The sequence below is a fragment of the Harpia harpyja genome, chromosome 1 (genome assembly GCF_026419915.1).
Source record: "Harpia harpyja isolate bHarHar1 chromosome 1, bHarHar1 primary haplotype, whole genome shotgun sequence".
In the NCBI taxonomy this organism is placed as follows: domain Eukaryota; kingdom Metazoa; phylum Chordata; class Aves; order Accipitriformes; family Accipitridae; genus Harpia; species Harpia harpyja.
In genome coordinates, this window is record NC_068940.1 from 74,645,987 (window position 1) to 74,666,852 (window position 20,866).

Here is a 20,866-nt window from a genome sequence, read left to right on the forward strand (position 1 = left end):
CTGGCATCGCCAGGGCTCTCCGCGTCCTGCCGCCGGCCCGGTCGGGCGCGGGACGGAGGAGGTGTGCGAGCCGGGGTGCCGGGGGGAGGACCGGGGGAAGGTGCCGTGCCTTGTGGCCCTGGGGCGGGGCTGCCGTAGCGCCTCGCCTGTGCATTGGGTCTACATTCATACATAAATATAGCCGGGGTGGGCTCGCCACACTCCTCTCCCCCCCAGGAAGAGACGGGGGGGGGGGGGGGGGGGAAGGACACGACAAATAAGGGGGGGGGGGGGGGGGATAAAAAAAGGAAAAAAAAAATCCCAGTGAGGTCATTTCAATGAGAGCGCAGGAGGCGATCAGACAAGGTCGACTTTTCCGGCGGAGGCGCAGCCCCTGAGGAGCGTGCTGCTGCATACCGACCGCCGCGCTGCCCAGCCGGCCGGCAGCGGCGCCCTGTCCCCGCCGCCGGGCCGGCACCTTGGAGAGCTCCGCGGCGCCGGGGCCGCGCTCGCTGCCGGCGCGGCGCGGCGCGGCGCTGCGCGGCGCGGCGCGGCGCTGCGCGGCGTTGCGCGGGGCCCGGCGGCGCCGGGGCCGCCCCGCCGCCCCTGGGCAGCGCCCGCCGGCCGCGGATGCGGCGCTCCGCCCCGGCTGCCGGCGAAGGAAGAAAAGTTTGGGGGCGACTTAGGGCCGCGGGAGCGCCGGAGGAGAAGGAGGATGCGCGGTTTCCCCGGCTGAGCGGGAAGGAAGGATGACCGAGGGGAGGATGTGCACCAGCAGCCAGATCATCGGGAGCCTCCTGGTGCTCTCCGTGCTGGAGATAGGGTTAGGGGTGTCCAGCGTGGCCGTGGGGGCGGTCAGTTTCAGCCTGGTCCTCACAGAGCATAAACCTCAGCTGGGAGACTCTTCTCCGGTATGGAGCGGGGTGTGTGTACGTTAGCCATTTCACTCTCTCTTTAACTCTTTATGGTGATGATCAGACCGTGCGAAGGCATCCCCTTCCCTTCCCTTCCCTTCCCTTCCCTTCCCTTCCCTTCCCTTCCCTTCCCTTCCCTTCCCTTCCCTTCCCTTCCCTTCCCTTCCCTTCCCTTCCCTTCCCTTCCCTTCCCTTCCCTTCCCTTCCCTTCCCTTCCCTTCCCTTCCCTTCCCTTCCCTTCCCTTCCCTTCCCTTCCCTTCCCTTCCCTTCCCTTCCCTTCCGCGTGTGCATGCTGCGTCGAGAGCCTCGCCGGGTCCATTTCCAATGTGCATGGGGTACAGTCGGCATACTCGTGGGGCAAGGGGGAGGCACGGAGGGAAGAGATGTATGTGTGTGTTGCGGGGGGGACCCCTTCTTTCTCGGTCCTTTTCATTTTTCAATTTTGCTGTGAACAATTGAACTTTCTGCAAACCCATTCTCACACCTGGGAAAGCCCGATGCCTCGAGTGGCACACGGGCCATAGCTTACAATCTTTAAATTGACTGTGAGTTTTGCTTTTAAAAAAGAACAGCCCTGTCCCTTATGACGAGACTGTCAAAAGGTGTTTTAAAATAATGTCAAGGGTACAACAGCTGAGTTCTGAGCTTTTGGAGGAAAAAGAGAAAGAGGAAATGGGAAGGAAAAGGAAAGATATGTTCTCGTGATCGGGGCACCCTGAGCTTCTTGTAAAATGAACAAAAAAATCAAACACCAATAATGGGTTAATAGAAGCAGCATGTTCATATCACAGAGCATTTCTCACTTCTCAAAAACCTTTCTTATTTTTTCAGTTTGAGATGTGCATGTTTCTAGGAAGAATTTTCCTCCAAATGGTTATTTATATTTATGAAACAAAGAGTAGGAAATATTGAGTATTCAGCCTAAACATGAGTGGGCATTTTTGAACTCCAAAGCTGGTTTTCGCCAGCTTGGATTGTACAGCAGTATTTCTAAAAGGATTGTTTGCTTTGCTTGAGATAAGATGATAAATGCAAAACAGTCTTGGTTATTCATCAGTGTAACCTCCTGTAATTTATAGATTCATTCTGACAAAGTGCTTTGTGTAATATTCGCACTGTCAATAATTTTTAATTATTGACAACAGTCATAAATATTTTTGGCAGTATATAAACACACACATAATTCTGCACTGCAGAACAGGTAGGTGAGAAATGAGAATGAAGACCAGATAAGATAAGGCAGTGGCCAACAGGTAATGATATAATCAAAATCACTTCAAAGAGGGAGGTTTCTGATCATTGCTGATGAAGAAAAAAGATTACTCAAAACCATGTGTCTATCTGAAGATTTAATGACAGAGGGCAATATCCTGGGTTTCACTGAAGCCAAAGAATTTTGGCCAGTCAGTGAGATCAGTATTTTATGCAGTGATTACATTTTGTGACAATGCTATCACAGCTGATACCATTTCATGACAATGCACATTTCCTGCACAACTGCCTCATTCATTTTTATGATTTCTGTTACCCCAGAGTTTGTACTAGCCATAGATTAAGATCTTCTTGTTGGCTCAAAGGACCTACAATCAAAGCAAGAGACAGATGTAGGATAAAAGGACGTAAGGGAGTATAAAGAAACAACAGACCAAAATTGATTGGTATAACAGGTGGTTGCATTAACACAGCAGCAGTCTGGCTGATTTCAAGCTGTTCGTAGGTAGAGTTTTAGAGAGGAATAAGACAGAGGACAATGAAGTGATTTTGCAGATGTTTATAGGAAATTCTTCCCATACATGGGTGCAGAGGCACCAAAAGGAACCCCAAGGGACTTGTTTGAAAATGTAACAAGTGGGTGAAGGATGCCCACAACCAAAGCCAGCAGAGACAGGCATCAGCTGCTAGGAACTGAGCAAACAACTGCAGGTTGTGTAGGCAGAGAGAGGCCACAAAGAAACTGTAAAGTGGAAGCAAACAGCTTATGCTTCATGTAGTAGAGGAAAGCAGAAATCACAGAGGTGTGCAGGGTGGGGTGACACAGTTATAAAGGCTTACTTACTTTGCCTTGAACTAAAGATCTTTGGTCTAAATTGTCACCATTATGGCACCCTCTCTGTACCACTCCAGCTGTTCAAATGTCTCATAGGTTGTGTTCTTCTGACTAGAGGACTAGCAGGTGAGACAGGACAAGAAAGCGGCCAGAGATCTACCGTCCTCCAGGGATGCTTAGGGCCATGGGTAACTAGGTCCAAATTAAAACAACTGGAGAAAGGTTTGTTTGTACAATCCTCAGAATTGTCCTGCTGCAGAAATGGCATAAGACGCCTTTCTGCTCACTGGATCTTACGCTGAGCTCATGTTGCCTGTATTAAAGAATATGTCTTGCATAAAATTTGTTATTCTTTTTTTCCAATTCACACTCTTGAATCAAGGTTTCCCTTTGAGAAATGAACATTAAGGACAAGAAAGGGACATTAAAGGAAAAACTAATACTTTGACACATTAGGATGCAAAACACTGGAGTTAAGTTGAACAGTGTCATGTCTCCTGCTGTAATTTACCTGGAAATATACTGAAAGCTTTTGACCCTGTTCTATCCTTTTATGTGGGTGGAACTCAGCAGAGGCTCAAGTTCATAAGGAAGTAGATGAAGATAGCATCACCATGGAAACCCTAACCTGAATTCCTAAAATTTGGGCATCTTAAAATCATGCACATTCTATCTCCTATACTCGCCTCCCTATGATGCTTTGCATTTGATGCACATTAGCTTTCTTCTTAAAAGAGTTGTTCTTACTGTTCACTGTCTCCATTCAGCCAGATAATTTACTAACGTACCTAACTTTAAGCATGTGAATCCCACCCATAGGATTAGAGGTACAAGTGAAGTTAAGCATGGGCTGAAGTGCTCTGATCGTTGCATGCCCTGCATTATGTATAAGCAAGCCAGGGAAAGTGGAGTAGACAAGAATGAAGAAATGGAAAGCCTAGATAATGTCTGCATCAAAAATGCATGGAAATGAGAAAACAGTTTCTAAATTTGTTCTCATTGGAGTTGAGCTGGATTAAGATAGTAAGAGTTGTTTAAAAAGTAGCCAAAAGAAAACAATTGAAGGTGTGACTGACTTCTCAAATTATCTGGAGCATGTTCAGATGACTATCCAGTTTATTTTACATCATATCCACGCCTGCTAAATTAAAAAAAAAAAAAAAAAAAAAAAGGCAGTCAGGAATCTAAGGTGAATGTGTTGTTGATTTCTGGATTTTCTTTCTGTTTGTTGTGACTGTGTCGGTATAATCTACTCCACAGGCTGTACTCAGTGTCACCCAGATTTCTTTTTTCCAGAAATTGAGATATATTTCTGAAATCCACCATTCCAGTTCAGTTATATGACTTACTATAGAAATGATTCAACCAATGAGCATGCTGAACCACTAACACTAACATAGCAAGAATGACAACATCCATAGCAAAGGCTTTTGCACAAACAAAAAAAAAAATCAGAAGATAATAATTCAAAAAGTACTCACAGATATTTTTTAAATGGTCACATATTTTCCCATCTATATTTAGAACATAATGGTTGCATCACTATGAGTAGTGACTATATATTCACACACACACACACATGTATATGGCTCTAATTCTCATTTATTCTGTAGTGATGAATAAATTCTTGCTATAAATGAGATCCTCTCAGAGAGAGAATGAGAGACAAAAGCCACATCTTTAGTCAAATATGCCATCTATCTTCATATGCAAGAGAGATACCTGATGATTCACTTACAGCTATGCCCCTCAAGATTAATACTTTTTTCCCTTACAAAGACAAATATCTAAATGTATTTGAGAGAGGTACATTCTCTGGATGTTAGTTGGTCTGTCTGTCAGTCTGTAGGGGCAGAATTATTTCCATAATTTGTGATTTTAGCACAGTGGTAGTCTTCCTGCGCATTAAAAATCTGCATTTATAGTTTGGCTACAGAAGTTTGCTCCAAGTTAGCACTTGAAATATTTCATTTCAGTGACTTTTTTTTACCCATGATTTGAAGGAAAAGAAAAAGGGTCAGTCAGTGTGGAACTATCCCAGAGCAAGAACATCATTTTAGACTGTTAAATCAATGTTGGTGGCCTAAAATTTTAAAACATTAGATTTTACATCTAGTTTTTACTGCTGCCAAGTTTCCTTTGGAAAGAACAGTCAAACTATTTTTTTTTTTTTCAAAAGAACACTAAAAAATTCACATTATTGTTTATCATGCAGACAAAATGCAGATGTGATCCTACTTTATTTTAACATGTGCATTGCATTTTCATCAAACTGACCATATTTCTGGCTGGCTCCTGCTCCTGATGAAATGGATCGCAGCACTGTCAGTGAGCTCAGTGGAAGCTGGAGGGAGTTCTGTACCTATAGATGAGGGAGGATGTACGAAACGTGGGATCTTCTTGCCTTGCATGGAACCAGGACTATTCACAACAGCTGAGAAGTCTTTCAGTAGGTTTTCTTTATCATTCAGACCCTCCAGAAGTATGTTCTGTACCTATGGATGAGGGAGGATGTACCAAGCGTGGGAGCTTCTTGCCTTGCATGGAAGCAGAACAATTCACTCCAGCTGAGAAGTCTTTCAGTAGGTTTTTTTTATCATTCAGACAGTCCAGAAGCATAAACCAATCTGGAAGATGGTCTGTCCAAGGGGACTTGTAGATCCTGGATTGTATTTAAGAGGATCTGTTGAATATAGACTGACTTAAACATATGCTTAAATGTTTTGCTAAGACTTTAGTTCACCTGCAGGGAATAATCTTCAATTTATTACTTCAGAGACCCACTTCTAAATTTCCTTGCCTGTTTCTAAAAACTATTACCTATTTTTAAAGCATCTCTGCAGGCCTAGAACCCAATGAATGGAAACACTAATCACAGGGACTGGGATAGAATTTAAACTGCTTGAATATGGCTTGAATCAGTGGGAATTGTAGCAGCAACTGAGCTGAAATGACCAAACAGCACACTGCCAGGTCAAGGTATTAGCTCAGATTAGACACATTTTAACACTATGTCTCACTTCAAATAGCAAAGCCCCTCTGCTCAGCATGACAGATTCGGTGGGACACAGGGTTAGGTTGTGGCAATGCTGTTACTTCTGGTTCTGCATCTGGATGACTTGTAGCCAGCTAGACATTCCTCTCCCCGCAACCCCTTGCATGGGACACCACCACCGTTAGAAGTTTCCATCCCCCTTTTGCAAAGTTTATTGTGTTTCTCTATGGAGGTAACAGGCAAACCTACCACCTAGGCTCGCTTTTTTTTGCCCATTGTCATTTTTTTCTAGTTTGATGCCTTTGTTTTCATGAGTGGATTCTGTGCCCTTTATGGCTGCACTAAGAAAACGTAATCCTTGTCCTGAAATACTGCTTTGAAGAAGAGTTACAATTAGAGACACCTTGTCTGCTCAGTTCATCCATTAGGGATTTCAGCTTTTTTCTCATTCGGATGGAGTTGAAGCAATGAGATTATTAAATACAATGGTCCTTTCTAGACATTACTAATTTCACATTTCTGGGTATTCTTATGGCAGTCACATGTTTATACAGTTTTAGTGTAAAACAGATTTTGTGGTTTACCACCTGATAAGAGTAGACTGAAGGGAAGCTGTTGATTCTGTCTTGATGGTTTATTCTTCCAAGTAGAGGATTATTTGAATAGGTATGATATGCTTGCATTTTCACTGTGTTGTATTCAAATTTGGAATAATTTCCCTTCCTCTATTTCATCAGATACATATGGATGACCCAGAATATGGGAGGGCTTTCCACAGAGTGTATGTAGTTTAGGCTGCTTCTTTGTCACAAACAATAACTAGGGATCAAGGAGTCCTTATATTCAACAGGTTTTCTCCACTATCTTCTTCAGCCTCTCTCCGGAAAGATTTTTCCATAGATAGTTTTCATTTTCTCAATGGAATTACACTCACTATTGGTTTTGCCTCCTCAAAACAGAAGAAAGAAAGGTTTCTTAGCTTCAATATATAAAATAAAAATAGTTCCTTTTCTTCTGCATGGTGGAAACCAACAAATCTTTGGCTTTCTGCAGATACAACTAAAACTGAATCTTTTTTTTCAGACTACCAGTAAGAAAGCCCCCTTTTTCCAGGAGAAAGTGAAAGAGGCCAAGTCTTTTGTTCCAGGAAATATGAAATAGGGATGGATCCAAACCACAGAACTTGAATCTAAATTGAGATTTCAGTCTCCTTACCAAAATTTCTGGGTGTTTGGATCTGAGGTTTCATTTCAAGCCCATATTTAATATAAAGTAAATTAAAGCAGGCTCAAAATAAACATTCTCCTTTTCTGGGAGGTCTTTGGTTCTTTATTCCAAAGTTCAACAGACCAAAAGAGAGATTTTCAAATATGCATATTGAACATAAGCAGGCACAGCTGTAGGGTGAATGGCAAAGTCTCCACAGACAAATAGACACTACTGCATCACCTTGCAATGACACTAGTGCTATCAGAGGGACTCTGACTCTGCTAGGTCCCTGGCAAATCTTCACTGAGAGGGGGACTGAGGCACCCACAGCCTACTGAGTCGCTAAGTAGCTTTCGTGCTTTGTAGTACCTTTCTTTCGACTTTCTTTCGACTAGGAGGTATGAATAAGTCTGCAACCAAAAGTAACCCCAGAAGCACTGGGAATTGGTTGGAAGTAGTGATCTATGTAGGTTTTTAAGTAAGATTTTGGATCGTTCAGCCTTTTATGATTTTTCGGATGAATAATAATTAAAACAAAAGTCCAACAGTGAAACATCTGTTTCAACAAGTCCCAGCTGAAGGTCCTTCTCTAGCTCCCAGGGCATTTTGGAGGGCTTATTAATTTAGCTTATCCTCCATGAAATGTTTTAGCCTTGTTCTCGGCATGAACTGTGAACACTTCAACAATTGATCATTCCTTATAAGGAGCTTATCTTCAATGATACATTTCTTTTCCACTCCTGATTTATTGTATTTTCAGTGTAAAAGTGTGTTAACGTTAACTTACTTCAGGTTTGACATGGTTAGAAAATGTAACTACATTTAAAGAGTCCAAGAGGTTGGTAAAAATCGACTGAGGATAATCAATGATCAAGTAGAAAGGAGCAAGTCCTCACCATGACAGTATTAGTTAGTCATGAGTAAACTAGTCCAGAGTAGCTCAACAGTTACAAGCCAAGTTTAACTGGTATGACATAGTGACATGAAGATGAAGTCTTTCGGGGTAGCCAAAAATAGGCAGAGAGTGGCCAGACAACAGAGCCCCTGGTGGCTGTATTCCAGTTGGCAGTATGATAAAATAGAATAGTTCAAAATTAAAAGACAAACAGGAACAAACATAGGAAATTCCTTTTGAGTCTGATTTGTACTCACATCCTTTTTCTGGTACAAAGAGCTAGTGTAGTTTCTCCCATCTACTTTTCGCTACTGCTGATCACAACACTGAGACATCAAAAATTTTACAGGAAATTACTATAGCATCAACGAAAAAAATTCCCGAGTCCCTAGCTATTCTATCAAAAAAGCAATGATCAGAATCAATCACATAATGTCCCACTAACTTCCTAACCTTTCTAGAGATCTCCAGATTGAGAAGCCTGGCTAAGGCAACTCTGCATGAGCAGTGTTCCTGAGCCCCAGGTATTGTTAATATTCTCTCTGTAAAGCAGGTTTCCACTGCTTCCAGTGACTCAGAAGCCTCTGTTGCCTCAGAAGAGAGTGGTAAACTTGGCTGATCATTTTCAAAGCTTTGCACGAGGTTTAATTGCCTGACACTGTGGCTCAAATTCATCCATTAGTTTTAATAGCAAAATGCCTGCTGTCATAAATAAATAACCATACTGGGTTTTGGGCAAGCCTTTTCTCTGTGAATGTAACACACTGACATCTAAAAAAACCACCCAAATAATATCAATCCTTTGCTACTGTCCAAGTACTTTTCTTCCAAGGTTTTTAACATGTTCAGGCACACTAGTGCATTCAGCTTCACCACTTGTTTGTCTCATAGTCACACAGATTATAAAACTTTGGCATGACCTTCTCAAGCTAACACGGAAGAACCAGGAATACCCAACTCCTCCGAGTTAGAATAGAATAGAATAGAACAGAATAGAATAATTTCAGTTAGTTTTCTGTTGAGTTCTTTAACTACAGGACACCTTATTCCTTGCATATATGTATAAATATTGTAGATGTACAGAGAGAGAAAATACATACAGAGTACACATACAGACCCTGACACAACACAATATTATCATAGAATCATAGACTATCTCAAGTTGGAAGGAGCCCATAAGGATCATTGAGTCCAACTCCCTGCTCCTCGCAGGACTACTTAAAAATAAACCATATGACTAAGAGCATCGTCCAGATGCTCCTTGAACTCTGACAGGCTTGGTGCTATGACCACTTCCCTGGGGAGGCTGTTCCAGTGACCGACCACCCTCTTGGGGAAGAATCTTTTCCTAATGTCTAATCTGAACTTCCCCTGACGCAGCTTCATACCATTTCCATGTGTCCTATCGCTGGTCACCTGAGAGAGGAGATCTGCACCTCCCCCTCCACTGCCCTCCTTGAGGAAGTTGTAGGCTGCGATGAGGTTACCCCTCAGCCTTCTCTTCTCCAAGCTGAACAAACCAAGTGACCTCAGCCACTCCTTGTATGTCTTGCCCTCGAGACCTTTCACCACCTTGGTCACCTTCCTCTGGACACACTCTAACAGTTTGATGTCCTTATATTGAGGCACCCAAAACTGCACACAGTACTTTAGGTGGGGCTGCACTAGTGCAGTGTAGAGTGGGACAATCACCTCCCACAACTGGCTAGCTATGCTGTGCTTGATGCACCCCAGGACATGGTTGGCCCTTTTGGCTGCCAGGGCACACTGTTGACTCATATTCAACTTGCTATCAAGCCAGACCCCCAGATCTCTTTCCGTGGGGCTGCTCTCCAGCCTCTTGTCCCCCCAGTATGTATAACCAGGATTACCTCGTCCTAGGTGCAGAATCCGGCACTTGCTCTTGTTACATTTCATATCACTGGTGATTGCCCAGCTCTCTAGTCTATCTAGATCTTTCTGTAAGGCCTCTCTACCCTCAAGGGAGTCCACAGCTCCTCCTAGTTTAGTATCATCGGCAAACTTACTTAATGTACATTCATCTCCTGCATCCAGGTCTTTACTCCAGGTAGTCCCTCAGATACTTTAACAACTATGGAATACAGTAGTCACCCCTTGTTTTTGAGGGGCCAGTACCTTAGGGATGGCTGATAGCTCATTCACTATTCTTTGGATTTCAACTGGGAAATACATTAGGTAATATATATGTATATGGCAGTACATAAATGTAGTTTGGAAGGGTGTGTGTCCTGTCCTTGAAAAACAGTAAAGAACAGCAGAACTGCCCAAACTGGTAGGTTCTAATGCTGAGTGAATCTGTAATTTACTTGTTGCTCCTTTGGTCATTTGCAAGGTTAAAATAACTTGTTCATTGCATTCCCTTCTGGCTAGCAAAGACTGTACAATGGAAATAGAAACTCCTCATCAATTGAAATCAATGGTAAAAAAATCCATTGACTCTAATAGGAGCAGAATTAGAGCATTCTTGAAAAAATGGGTGACCTATTCTTTCAGCTTTGAAGGTATATTATCAAACCCCCAGCTTTTTAAACTAGCTAACATACACTTGTTACAAGTTGAAACTATCTTTGATGGTATCTTCCAGATTCTTTCTGTAAGCTTTCCAGAACTCATGAATTTTTCTTTATACAAAATTTTCCTTTCAATTCTATTCAAACATTACAGAGAGAAATTATATTATTAATCTGCTTTATCAAATCTGACTGAATAGAACTTAATTACAGTGATTCTTTTTTTGAGGTTTCTGCATTAATTTTGAGAAATACAAAACACTACATGTGAAGATCTGAAGCATGCCTTCAGCTGAAGGCAATCTGCAATGACAGGACTGGGAGTGAAATTCCAAAACTTCACAGAAAGCCTGAGTGAAAACTTAAAAGGCAGGTGTGTGACTTCTGAGCTGCAATCTCCTCTGCCTGTGGGAAAGGGGCAGAAGGAGCCCTACCCATTGGGTTTTTGATTGTTATTCCAATGGGTGAGCTCTAGTAGCAATTACCAGTTGTATGTCTTAGTATGTCATGAGACATTCAGCTCCATGGTCTACGTGACCCAGCTCTTTCCATAATCAGATTGGTATTAAGTCCACATCCCATGCTTAGTGTAGAGGTTAATAATATACAAAATTTAACCATATTCATTGCGGGGAACTGATTCAATGGTCCTAACTCAGAATAAAAATACATCTCAAGGCTTATGCTTAGCTATATGCATGACCTGCTTTAGTTGGAGGGAGATAAACTATGTATTAAAGCACCTCCTCAACTAATACTGAAGCTGCAAAATTTTGGAGGGTAAATGAGATGTACATTAAATATGTTACACGGACCCTGAATGCTGTATAGAAACTAGGGTGGGCTTTTTGTTTGGTTTGGGTCTTTTTTCCCATTTCTTATGTAACAGCCATGTCTGTTCTGTGATTTAATCCTAAATCAAGGTCAAGCAAAGCCTTTTGCTAGGAATACCATCTCAGTGCAAAAAGGATGTGGAAAAATCCAGTTTTAAAACTACTGAATTACTTCCCAATAGGGGTGTAGGGTTAGCTTTACTGAAAATAAGCAGCATAGATTTCTTAATAAAGGAGTTTATGAGGTATCGGAGGTATCAAAGAAATCTTTTGATAGTATTACAAACACCTGGAGAAGGCTCTATTGCTTTCATACAACTCTTGTAGTTCCCACCATGCCTGCTCCCTCAGGGACTATTCACCGTTTCCCTGGTTCAACTTTTTTGTAGGAGAAAGAGAGACATCAGAGAACGTCATCAGTCTTTGATGCAGATCACTAAAAAGCATCAACATCTATTCATATCAGCTGGTAGGAGGTGTTCCTGGTGTTGTTAATTAGTTGTTACCTAATGCATGATGTGACAATTAGCAGATCAGTTTGTGAAAGGGAACTAAATGAAAAAAGTACAGATACCTTCATGTTATCTCTTGCAAAGTGGGCTATCTAGAATCTGAAACAGATTTTCCTGCATGCTCAGTGTAGCCACACCGACAGATGTACTTGTATTTACACCTGCACCCACGGAGGTGACTGAATTGCATTCTTGCCCAGAGTTCCACTGTCTTGAGGACAACAATCCATGTATGATCCCTCAGTGGTTCAGAGAGTAGAATCAGGGCATTAAGTACCTCAGCTATGCTTGAAAGTAGATGATTTGGACCACTGACTACTACCTTGCTAAATTTTTCTGAGGAAAAAAAGTAAAGAGTAAAAAGGCCTCTTTTGCTTGCAACATTAGGGCTTTTTTTTCATGTTTTGTTTACCCAAGCTATGCTTAATGTTTTGTTTACCCAAGCAGCTTAAAAGTAGGATTTTTTTTTTTCTTTTTTTTATCAGTAGTCATCCTCAGTCTGACCTCTCATTCCAGTTTCTTCTTCTTGGATAAGTGTGCTTATGGTTGAGTTATAACTTCCTGAAAGATAAGGTCTGATAAAAATGATGACAATTGTAACCATTGCCTAACCTACTGTTGTGGTCACAACTACAGCAACACAGCAGGATTTAAACTTGAGACCTTAAATGATGAAATAATTGTGGGGGTTTTTTTCTTTGCAGTTTCTGCTGTGTGGCATATGTGGAATATTGTGCGCCAAAAAGAAATCTGGACTTGTTGTAAGTTTTTCCACTGCATATATAATACATAAGTATTGGAAAGGCATACTTATCTAACTTAAACTCCTTACTGGGGTCTTTCTGTGTCCAAGTGTTTCTGATAAAAAATCAGTAAAAATTATTGCAAGTCAGCAGTCCAAAAAAGCAATCAGCACTTTGGGTTAATCAAGTAAAACAAGGCAGTTCTGAAATGGCCTACTTTTAGGTCATATCTATTTAAGCCATGCATCCCTATTCATCCCTGCCTGGATAAATTTGGATGGAAAACCTCTTGACACAAATTTATGCCAAGTCAATAAAAAGTTCCCCAATAATGTCACTGGATTGTGTCTTCTCTCTTTCAAAAACAAACACTGGGCTGCCACGTCAATGAGGCTGCTGACCAAGTTTGATCCTAGATATCATAGCTGTTCACTGTTTCAATAAGTTCTTTTCGCAATCAGAATCATGTATAAGCCAGTTTTAAAGTGATGGCGGATGTTTTCTGTCTCTTCTAAGAATCAGAAGTACAGCCATTTTTCTGACTTCAGCAAAATGGTGTTATTACTACTCAAGTCATAGCAGAACTTCATGTTCAAGACATGATCCAATTGTAAGTGATAATGTCTGGCTTAATTTTCTGTCAGCTTGATTATTCTGCCATATACAGATGGAAGTCACATAAGTGTGAAGGGACTCAAGATCTCTCTCAGATTATTGTTGAATATCAATGAGTTATCCTAAACCCTGTTACAATTACAGTCTCATTTCTTAAAGCATATGGACCATAATCAGTTTCTAAAAGTTGTCTGTTCTGGTGGTCTCATAGAACAGTCAGTTCCCAGTGGACTAGATCATATAGCCTGAATGCCACGTTCCTGATGATGAAATTCTCATCATGTGTACAGAAGTGGTCTGTAAGGCTACATAAATTGTTTTTACCACAGTAGATAAGTACATATGCAAAGCCGTATTAAGTAACATCAAAGGCCCATCTAGGTCAACATCTGACAGACCAGCAGTATCAAGGGAAGTGAATAAGACAATAATTTAGCAGTGTCTTCATAATAATGTCTTTTGCCCCCGAGACATTTGTGGCTCAAGGACATCCTGAATCGGGGTGGCATCTTTGTGATTAAACTGATAAGAGGTCTTTAAATGTCTCATTAATTGCAGCCTGTTTCACATCCTTCTAACGTTCCCAGAAATATTTTAACCAAGTTAAAAACAAACAAACAAACAAACACATAGTCACCACACTGACCTGTAGAGCTGCATCACAGATTTCTTTGTTGTTTCTCTTGCTTCTTTGTCCAGCACATTCACCTTGAACACTTTCGAAGTCCCCACAAAAGCTGTAGAATGCCTCCAAACTGCTGTCTGACTGAACAAACTAGAATTGAACAGGAGACAGAGTCAGAGGGCACACAAAGCAAGAGAGGTTCACTGCAAATATGAGGCATTCACTCCTGAGGAGTGGTGAGAAACTGCACAATAGAAAATTACAACATATACTGTCATGTTACTGTTTTAAGTAAAATGCTGCAAATCAGATTTGTGTCCTAGTAGTTCTTCCATTGACTAGCTTTTAACATGACCAACTCATTCTACCCAACTTGATCTTACATGCAACATCAGTCTTAACTCTTGTACACCAGAAGGTATTGTATTCCCTTGGAGCTCTGTGGGAGCTGAGAGAGTTAAAAATTAGTGTCTGTGCAGTGTTTTGAATTCCATGATGCTATGGAAGCATTGAACTATGGTTAGTGTCATGTTTTATATGAATGAATCTGTCTCTGAAAAATGTTACTCTGACATAACCTCTCTTGTCTTTCCTGACAGATGATACTTTTTTCTGCCTGTTGCATCTGTGGACTAATCGGAGGAATCTTAAATTTTCAATTTCTTCGTGCTCTGACAAAGAAGTCGTCTGCCCTCTATTCTTTGCATCTTGCCTCCATGTCTCTTGCATGCATTGGAATTGGTGGTTGCACCCTTTCTTCATGGCTCACTTGTCGGCTAGCCAGCTATGAACAAAGGCGAATGTTCTCAGAAAGAGAACATTCATTGCATCACTCCCATGAAATGGCAGAAAAAGTGAGTTGTGTGTCCTCCCTTATTTGCTCTGCTTCTCCTAAAATGCTACTGTATGTGTTAATGTTTACAGTTGGCAAGAGATGTATTCAGTTTTCAGTTTTATATGAGAAAGAGCTTCTGGGAAATGAAATGCTGCCATTCTGTGTACGCTTTATTATGTTGCATTATATTGAGCTATTTTTAGGTACTGTATATTTGCAGTACATCCATTTCAGTGAAGTACATCCATTTTCAACATAATTCCATTGTATAGCTATTCAAGGGCTTAGCTGCTAAATATAGCACTTCATAAATAAATGGAAGCCTTATTAATATGGATTATCATGTATTGTACTATGAAAAGGCACAGAATGCTTTCTGTAACCACATCATTGCATGCTTCCAGGATTTAATCAATTTCTTCCTCTCCCAAGTACTCAGCTTATAAAGTAGGTTATTTAAACACAAAAGCCACAGTTCACAAACCTAGATGACTAAACCTAAGCACCTAAGGCCATATTTAGACACCTAAATGAAACTGGTCTGATTTGCTGCAGCACTGAGCATTTACTGCCTTTCTCTGTTAAAAGGAAGCTTAACAAGGCATCTAGGTCTATGTTTAGGTGCCGAAACTTAAGCTCCTGCAGTTGAGCACATAGGGCCAAAAGAATTAATTGAATAGAATTCTTGAAATCAGCATGGGATTTACAGATCTGATTAACATTTGAGGAGTAAAATGTTCACTGACATCCTGCGCTTTACATTTGGACTTCATACCCAATGTCTTTCATTTGAGAAATGAGTAGAGAAAGGAACAAAAGTCAAGTGGACTGCCCATCTAAAGCTCCATGTGCAAGTTTGCATTACAACTGTAAAAGTTCAACAGTGTGTACCATATCTACTGAGACCTCTGAACAGCAGAGCGGGGATTAATTCACTCAGACTGTAGAATGTTTTCAGATTCCCTGACAAAACATGATATAGCAGTTAATTGTCCATTAAGTAAAAATTACTTGTCACTATTCTTTAGTTTCTTAACTGAGATGAGACTCCAAGTAGAAATATAGACTGAATTCACCTTAGACTATGTTTGAAATGTGTTTTAAAAAGTTAAATAGTACAGGTTACAACAGTAACATGAAGCAGGGTGATAAAATCAAGAGAAGAGATACATTTCTCCCTCTCATTTTAAAATGAAGCAGAATTCTGATGAGCTATGTAGGCAAGTATGAGCATGGTCTTGCAGATGGTAGGCTAGATCTTGCCTGTCAAAGAGGCTCTTGCCTCATCAAGGACAAAGATGAAGCCCATTTGAGAGAAGAAGAGATGGCCTGGGAAGGAAAACCTTTCAAAATACAAACACCTGCCAACCCTATCAATTGGTTTGGGCTGAAAGTGACCATGTATAGCAGTAGTTCACTGCCTCCTTTCCTGGCCTGTTGACCTACTGAGCTTTTAGAGACTTAGCAGTGAGGACTGTCAGATGCCCACTTATCTTGGGTGAGGGGCCATGATGCATGTGCAGAGCAACCCTATTGCACATGGTCAGCGAATGTGGGATGTGCCCCACCGATGGTGGACTCCCTGTATGTGTGTTGTAGAATCAAGTATGCATGCATAGATGGTCTGATCTGGGACTTCTTAGACCTACAGCCTGTGGACTGCCTGCTGCTGGTAGGTTTGAGTACATTAGCTCAAGGCATGCCCCTCAAAAATAATGAAGGCCACTGAAAAACTTACATTAAATTAGGCCCTGATTTAGAAAATAGCTTTAAAGTGTTTCATATATAAGACTATTTTGTATATTTATACTGATATACAGTAATATAGACATGTACTGCATGTGCATTTTTGTGCTATATTTATTGTATAATTGTTATATTTATATTAGAGATTGAGGGGTATTGAAATAACCGACCTGCCCAGCTGCCCGGTGGTTCCCCCGACACCAGAGTTACCTCCAAGGTACGCTGAACACTAGGGAGCTACCATGTTGTTATGTCACTTCAGGAAGGGCCACCTCTAAGAGGAAGTCATAGTTTCAGCTAATGAAAGTTGGCTGATGCTGTGATGTCACTCTGAGTCAGGAATGGTGCTTCCAGGTAGTGACATAATTCTACGTGGTGAACGCTGCAATCTGGAAGTAAGTTGAGTATTTAAAATATTCACCCTAGTTATAGACATCCAAATGCTCCTATTTGGATGTTTCCACCATTGACTCACTCTGCTTCTAATCTGTGTGCTCCTTCATTTCTTGAATTCAGCAACATTTTTTAATTTATTAATACTTTTATTTTTGAAAATAGAAATATTGGGGAAAATAAATGGTTTTCAATATTTTCTGAAACTATGATGATATTCTAATAGCTGATGTCTGCAGTGATTCAAGTGATAAAGCTGACAAAAGGAAATTTACACTCACTCATGAGTAGCCTTCTGACAGATCATTACCTGTGGCTGACTGATAGTTAATATTAAATGTCTTTAGTATTCTTGGTCCCTTTCCCAGCTGACTGATATCTTCAGCGTAGATCCAACAAAGGGTTTAGGCACCTACAAACAGGCAAAATGTAGTGCTTTGTTTCAGAGCAGACAACCCCCAAACTGGGATCCAGAGTCCAGTGTTAGGCATGACTGTTCCTCCTCAGTATATGAGGAGAATAAGGCACCATATAAAAGCATCCAACACCATCACCTGCCAAATGGAGAGCTGGGTAGTAGAAAATGCTCAAAATTCAGTAAGTTTACACACCTTATTTTCTCTGAAGCTCACGATCGATTCAGGAGTGTTAATTGGCAAGGCTACTTGGTTTGGTGGCTCTAAGTTTACTTTGTAGAGAGAAATAGGATATCCTTTCTTTGAAAAACTGTGCAGGGAACAATTGTCTTGTGATCTACTTTAAAATGTAGCTTGTAACACCTGAGAGAGGAGGCACTCTGAGTTCTGTTTTTTTGCCTCGCAAACTATTTATAAATCAAATATTGTGGATTAAAAGAAGAGAGAGAAAGAGTCAGACTAGGAATAAAGACCAGGTCCCAGAATTTTCTTCTCTTTACCAAGAATGTCAGCTACTATGTTATAAAGTCAGGCTCACTCTTTCTGTCTTTGTCTGTTTAGCCCAATGAATCTTGCTTTACTTTCTTCATAGAAATTTCCACAAGAAGGGGGACAAACAAATCCCTTTCCTTCCACATTTTCTCCAAAGTGTAACTAGGGGGTAGAAGAGGTGAATTTAATCTTTCCATGCAGAGAAGAGCTTCTGGTTCTTCTGCAAATATTTTAGAACTAGCCTAACAGTGGCACCTCTACCTGAATTTTAAAAAGAATAGCCCAAACTGCATTTTTATCTGTGCCCATTCCTCTTGGCATAGCTGGATGTTCTCTGGGATCTGGGATTGGACATAAGCAGCAGGTCACTTCACTTCTGCATCTGGATTCAATTTGGTATGAAATAGGCCTAGGACTGCTCAGAATAAGGCCATTCTGAGCATAAACTCTATGTGGCTTTTCAGCCTTGAAGGTCAGAGAACGGCTTAATTAATGTAGCCATCTCCAGGTTTAGACAGCTGCTAAGTAGGTATAGTTTGGACTGCAATTTGAGAATTAGAAAATCTAACTCCAAACAAATCTTGGTTTAGGTACTTTAGGATTCTGACTCATGATCAGGTCAGTTTACTCCAGGATGACTCATCTGCCACTTGAGTAGCAATTGCTGAACTGCTACAAACTGTAGTCTGGCATATTAAGGGAAAACCAAAATCAGTCCCATCCCAAGGCAAGCAGTCAAAACCCTTACATTCTGTTTGGATCTAGGCCTACTTCCCAAATGTCTATCCCAGCTAGCATCAAATGGCATCTGTTTGTAGCATGTCAGCACAGAAAAAGGTTTGAATGGAAACAAAGATTTAATTACCATCTTGTTCCTTTGTAGATTACCACACAAGCTTGAGTTGATGCACTTTCAAAGGACAATGTCACAAAACTGGCATAGATGCCATCAATGCTATATATGTTGTCTGAGAGTAATGTCCAACTCAATCAGTATCAATGAGTCTATCAGCTTTCAAATGTACTTAATTTATGTAGGAAGAAATGTGATTTCTTTTTTTTTAGTGAGGTTTATCAAGCCAAATAAAAAACGTAAAGTTTTTCTGAATGTTTGAAATTCAGAGTTTGTTAAATTTTTATTACAACCTTACTTAACTGAATTTCAAATACCATAAAATAATTGTAATTTTAATCAGTGTTTTCTATTCTTGTTCTAGGAAATGACAGACAACCTAAGCAATGGTGGCCCACACCTGATTTATAATGGAAGTGTATATTAAGAGATTTTAAAAAGTCATGGAAAGAAGAGGTTTTAGAATTTTCTTCAGGAAAAAAAGTAGACTCCAAGAAACTGAGAAAATGGAACTATCTTAGCTTTTATGGCTCAAATGTCACAACTGCAGAACAGCACAGTTGCATTTCCCTTCTAGAAACATGTTCAAAACTTGTCTTCTAAACATTTTGCGGATATACAATATTTATTCACTTCCTGGCTACTCTCTTTTGGTTTTTTGTCTGAATAACTTTTCAGAATTGTAATAGTATTTGAAATAGACTTCTCAAGACTCTTCTTCTCATGAAGATGCAAAAACCAGAAAAAAATAATTAAACTGGACCACATTTAGCCTGGTCACAGGATTCCTAAAGAGAAGAGAAGAGGGCAGAGGAGGGATGGCTGAGGGGAATTTTTTTCTCCTCCCTACTTAGCAGCATCTGGTGTAATATGATGGCTTCAGGTCATGTGGCATGGTACCAGCAATGCATCTGCACAGTCCCCCTCCCCACACTGCGAATGCATCCAGCCTCAGTTTTCCCAGTAGATTGCATCAAAAGCGAGTGCAAATTACTCTTCCAAAAGGCTCCCATTTCACATTCAGAGTGTAAATGAACAGTGTGCTGAAAACAACACCAATGTCTTTGTTTTGAAAGACAGAATGCTCTAAGAACGCCATAAATCAAAACCTCAACAATGCCTTGTTGTAAAGAAATTGTAAATATTTCCAATTTGTGAATGAAGTATATTTCGTAATTTGTTCATAAAAGATGACAAATAAAATTCAATCTGAACCAGAGATTTTAGAGAGATATTTTGGAGTTTTTTCTTGTTAGAAAGATCTTGCAAAGCTGAACCATCACGCTTGCAGTTTTGCACAACACATTGAAAGGTTCTTAAAGGGGTGAAGCAAGCTCAGAAAGGAGAAAAATGAATGTTGAACAGAGGCATGATCAAGGCCAGAACATGCTGGGAATTCTGCACACCCACAATAGTTTGGGGTCTGTTAAAGCAGTGTGTATGTTAAGGCAGCAGTTTTAACTGACCCCAAACTTTATTATAAGACCTACTGGCTCATATAGCCATGAAAAATGTAAGATGTAATCTGTAACAGAACATATACAGCATAATATTAATATAAAATATTCATATAAAATCATTCATTATTGCGTAGTGAGTCTATCACTGTGCTGTGAAGCCCAGCACTTCAACATGAGTTTGAGATGTGAGCATTATTGATGACTGGTAACATTCGGTGTTTTATACCTATGTTCCCAGACAAATGTGAATAGAATCTTATTCTTATTCAAGGCATGCCATAAAAACCTCTAGAAATTACATTAAATTGTTTTGTGAATCTATATGGTATAAAATAATCTTTAATCCAATTATTTTAGGATTTTCTAAGTCTGTAAGGGAGTTTCCTGTCTAATTACAACATATGAAACATCTTCACTGTGATGTAAGTCTCTCCCTTAAACTTCATGTAAATTAGTTGGATGGCTAAGCTTGTGAGTCAAAAAATGGTCGACCTTATAAGGCTTCTCTTCACTTACCTACTGTCTCAAAGGATATAAATGTGGTCAGAGCAAAAGAATTAGGTGTTAAGACATCCCTGCTCAAGGAAAGTTATTCCCTTCCCAGGTCCTACCAGCCTTTAGACTCTCTCCCCTACTACATTCCCGCTTGTTTAGACTGTTTATAGGTGCCACTGCCTCTTCAGCTTGGTGCTCCTCTTCCTCAGCAGCAGGAAACATGGGATATATCTGTCTCCAGAATGTGCCCCTTCTGGGAGCACTTTTGCTGCAGCTC

General features: G+C 40.6%; 1 protein-coding gene across 6 annotated transcripts; it reads left to right on the forward strand.

Moving 5' to 3' along the window:
* Positions 1-546: 546 nt before the first annotated feature.
* Positions 547-19,853, forward strand: TMEM196 (transmembrane protein 196). 6 transcript variants are annotated; one of them, XM_052800467.1, is made up of 5 exons: positions 547-908; positions 12,621-12,677; positions 14,499-14,753; positions 16,624-16,697; positions 18,999-19,853. In XM_052800467.1, the coding sequence occupies exons 1-5, from the start codon at positions 729-731 to the stop codon at positions 19,003-19,005; spliced, it is 573 nt and encodes a 190-aa protein (XP_052656427.1). In that variant the 5' UTR covers positions 547-728; the 3' UTR covers positions 19,006-19,853. The 6 variants fall into 6 exon arrangements, with proteins under 6 accessions (XP_052656427.1, XP_052656434.1, XP_052656443.1 ...); XM_052800474.1 differs by having other exon boundaries at positions 547-902; XM_052800483.1 differs by having other exon boundaries at positions 547-890.
* The last annotated feature ends 1,013 nt before the right edge of the window (positions 19,854-20,866 follow it).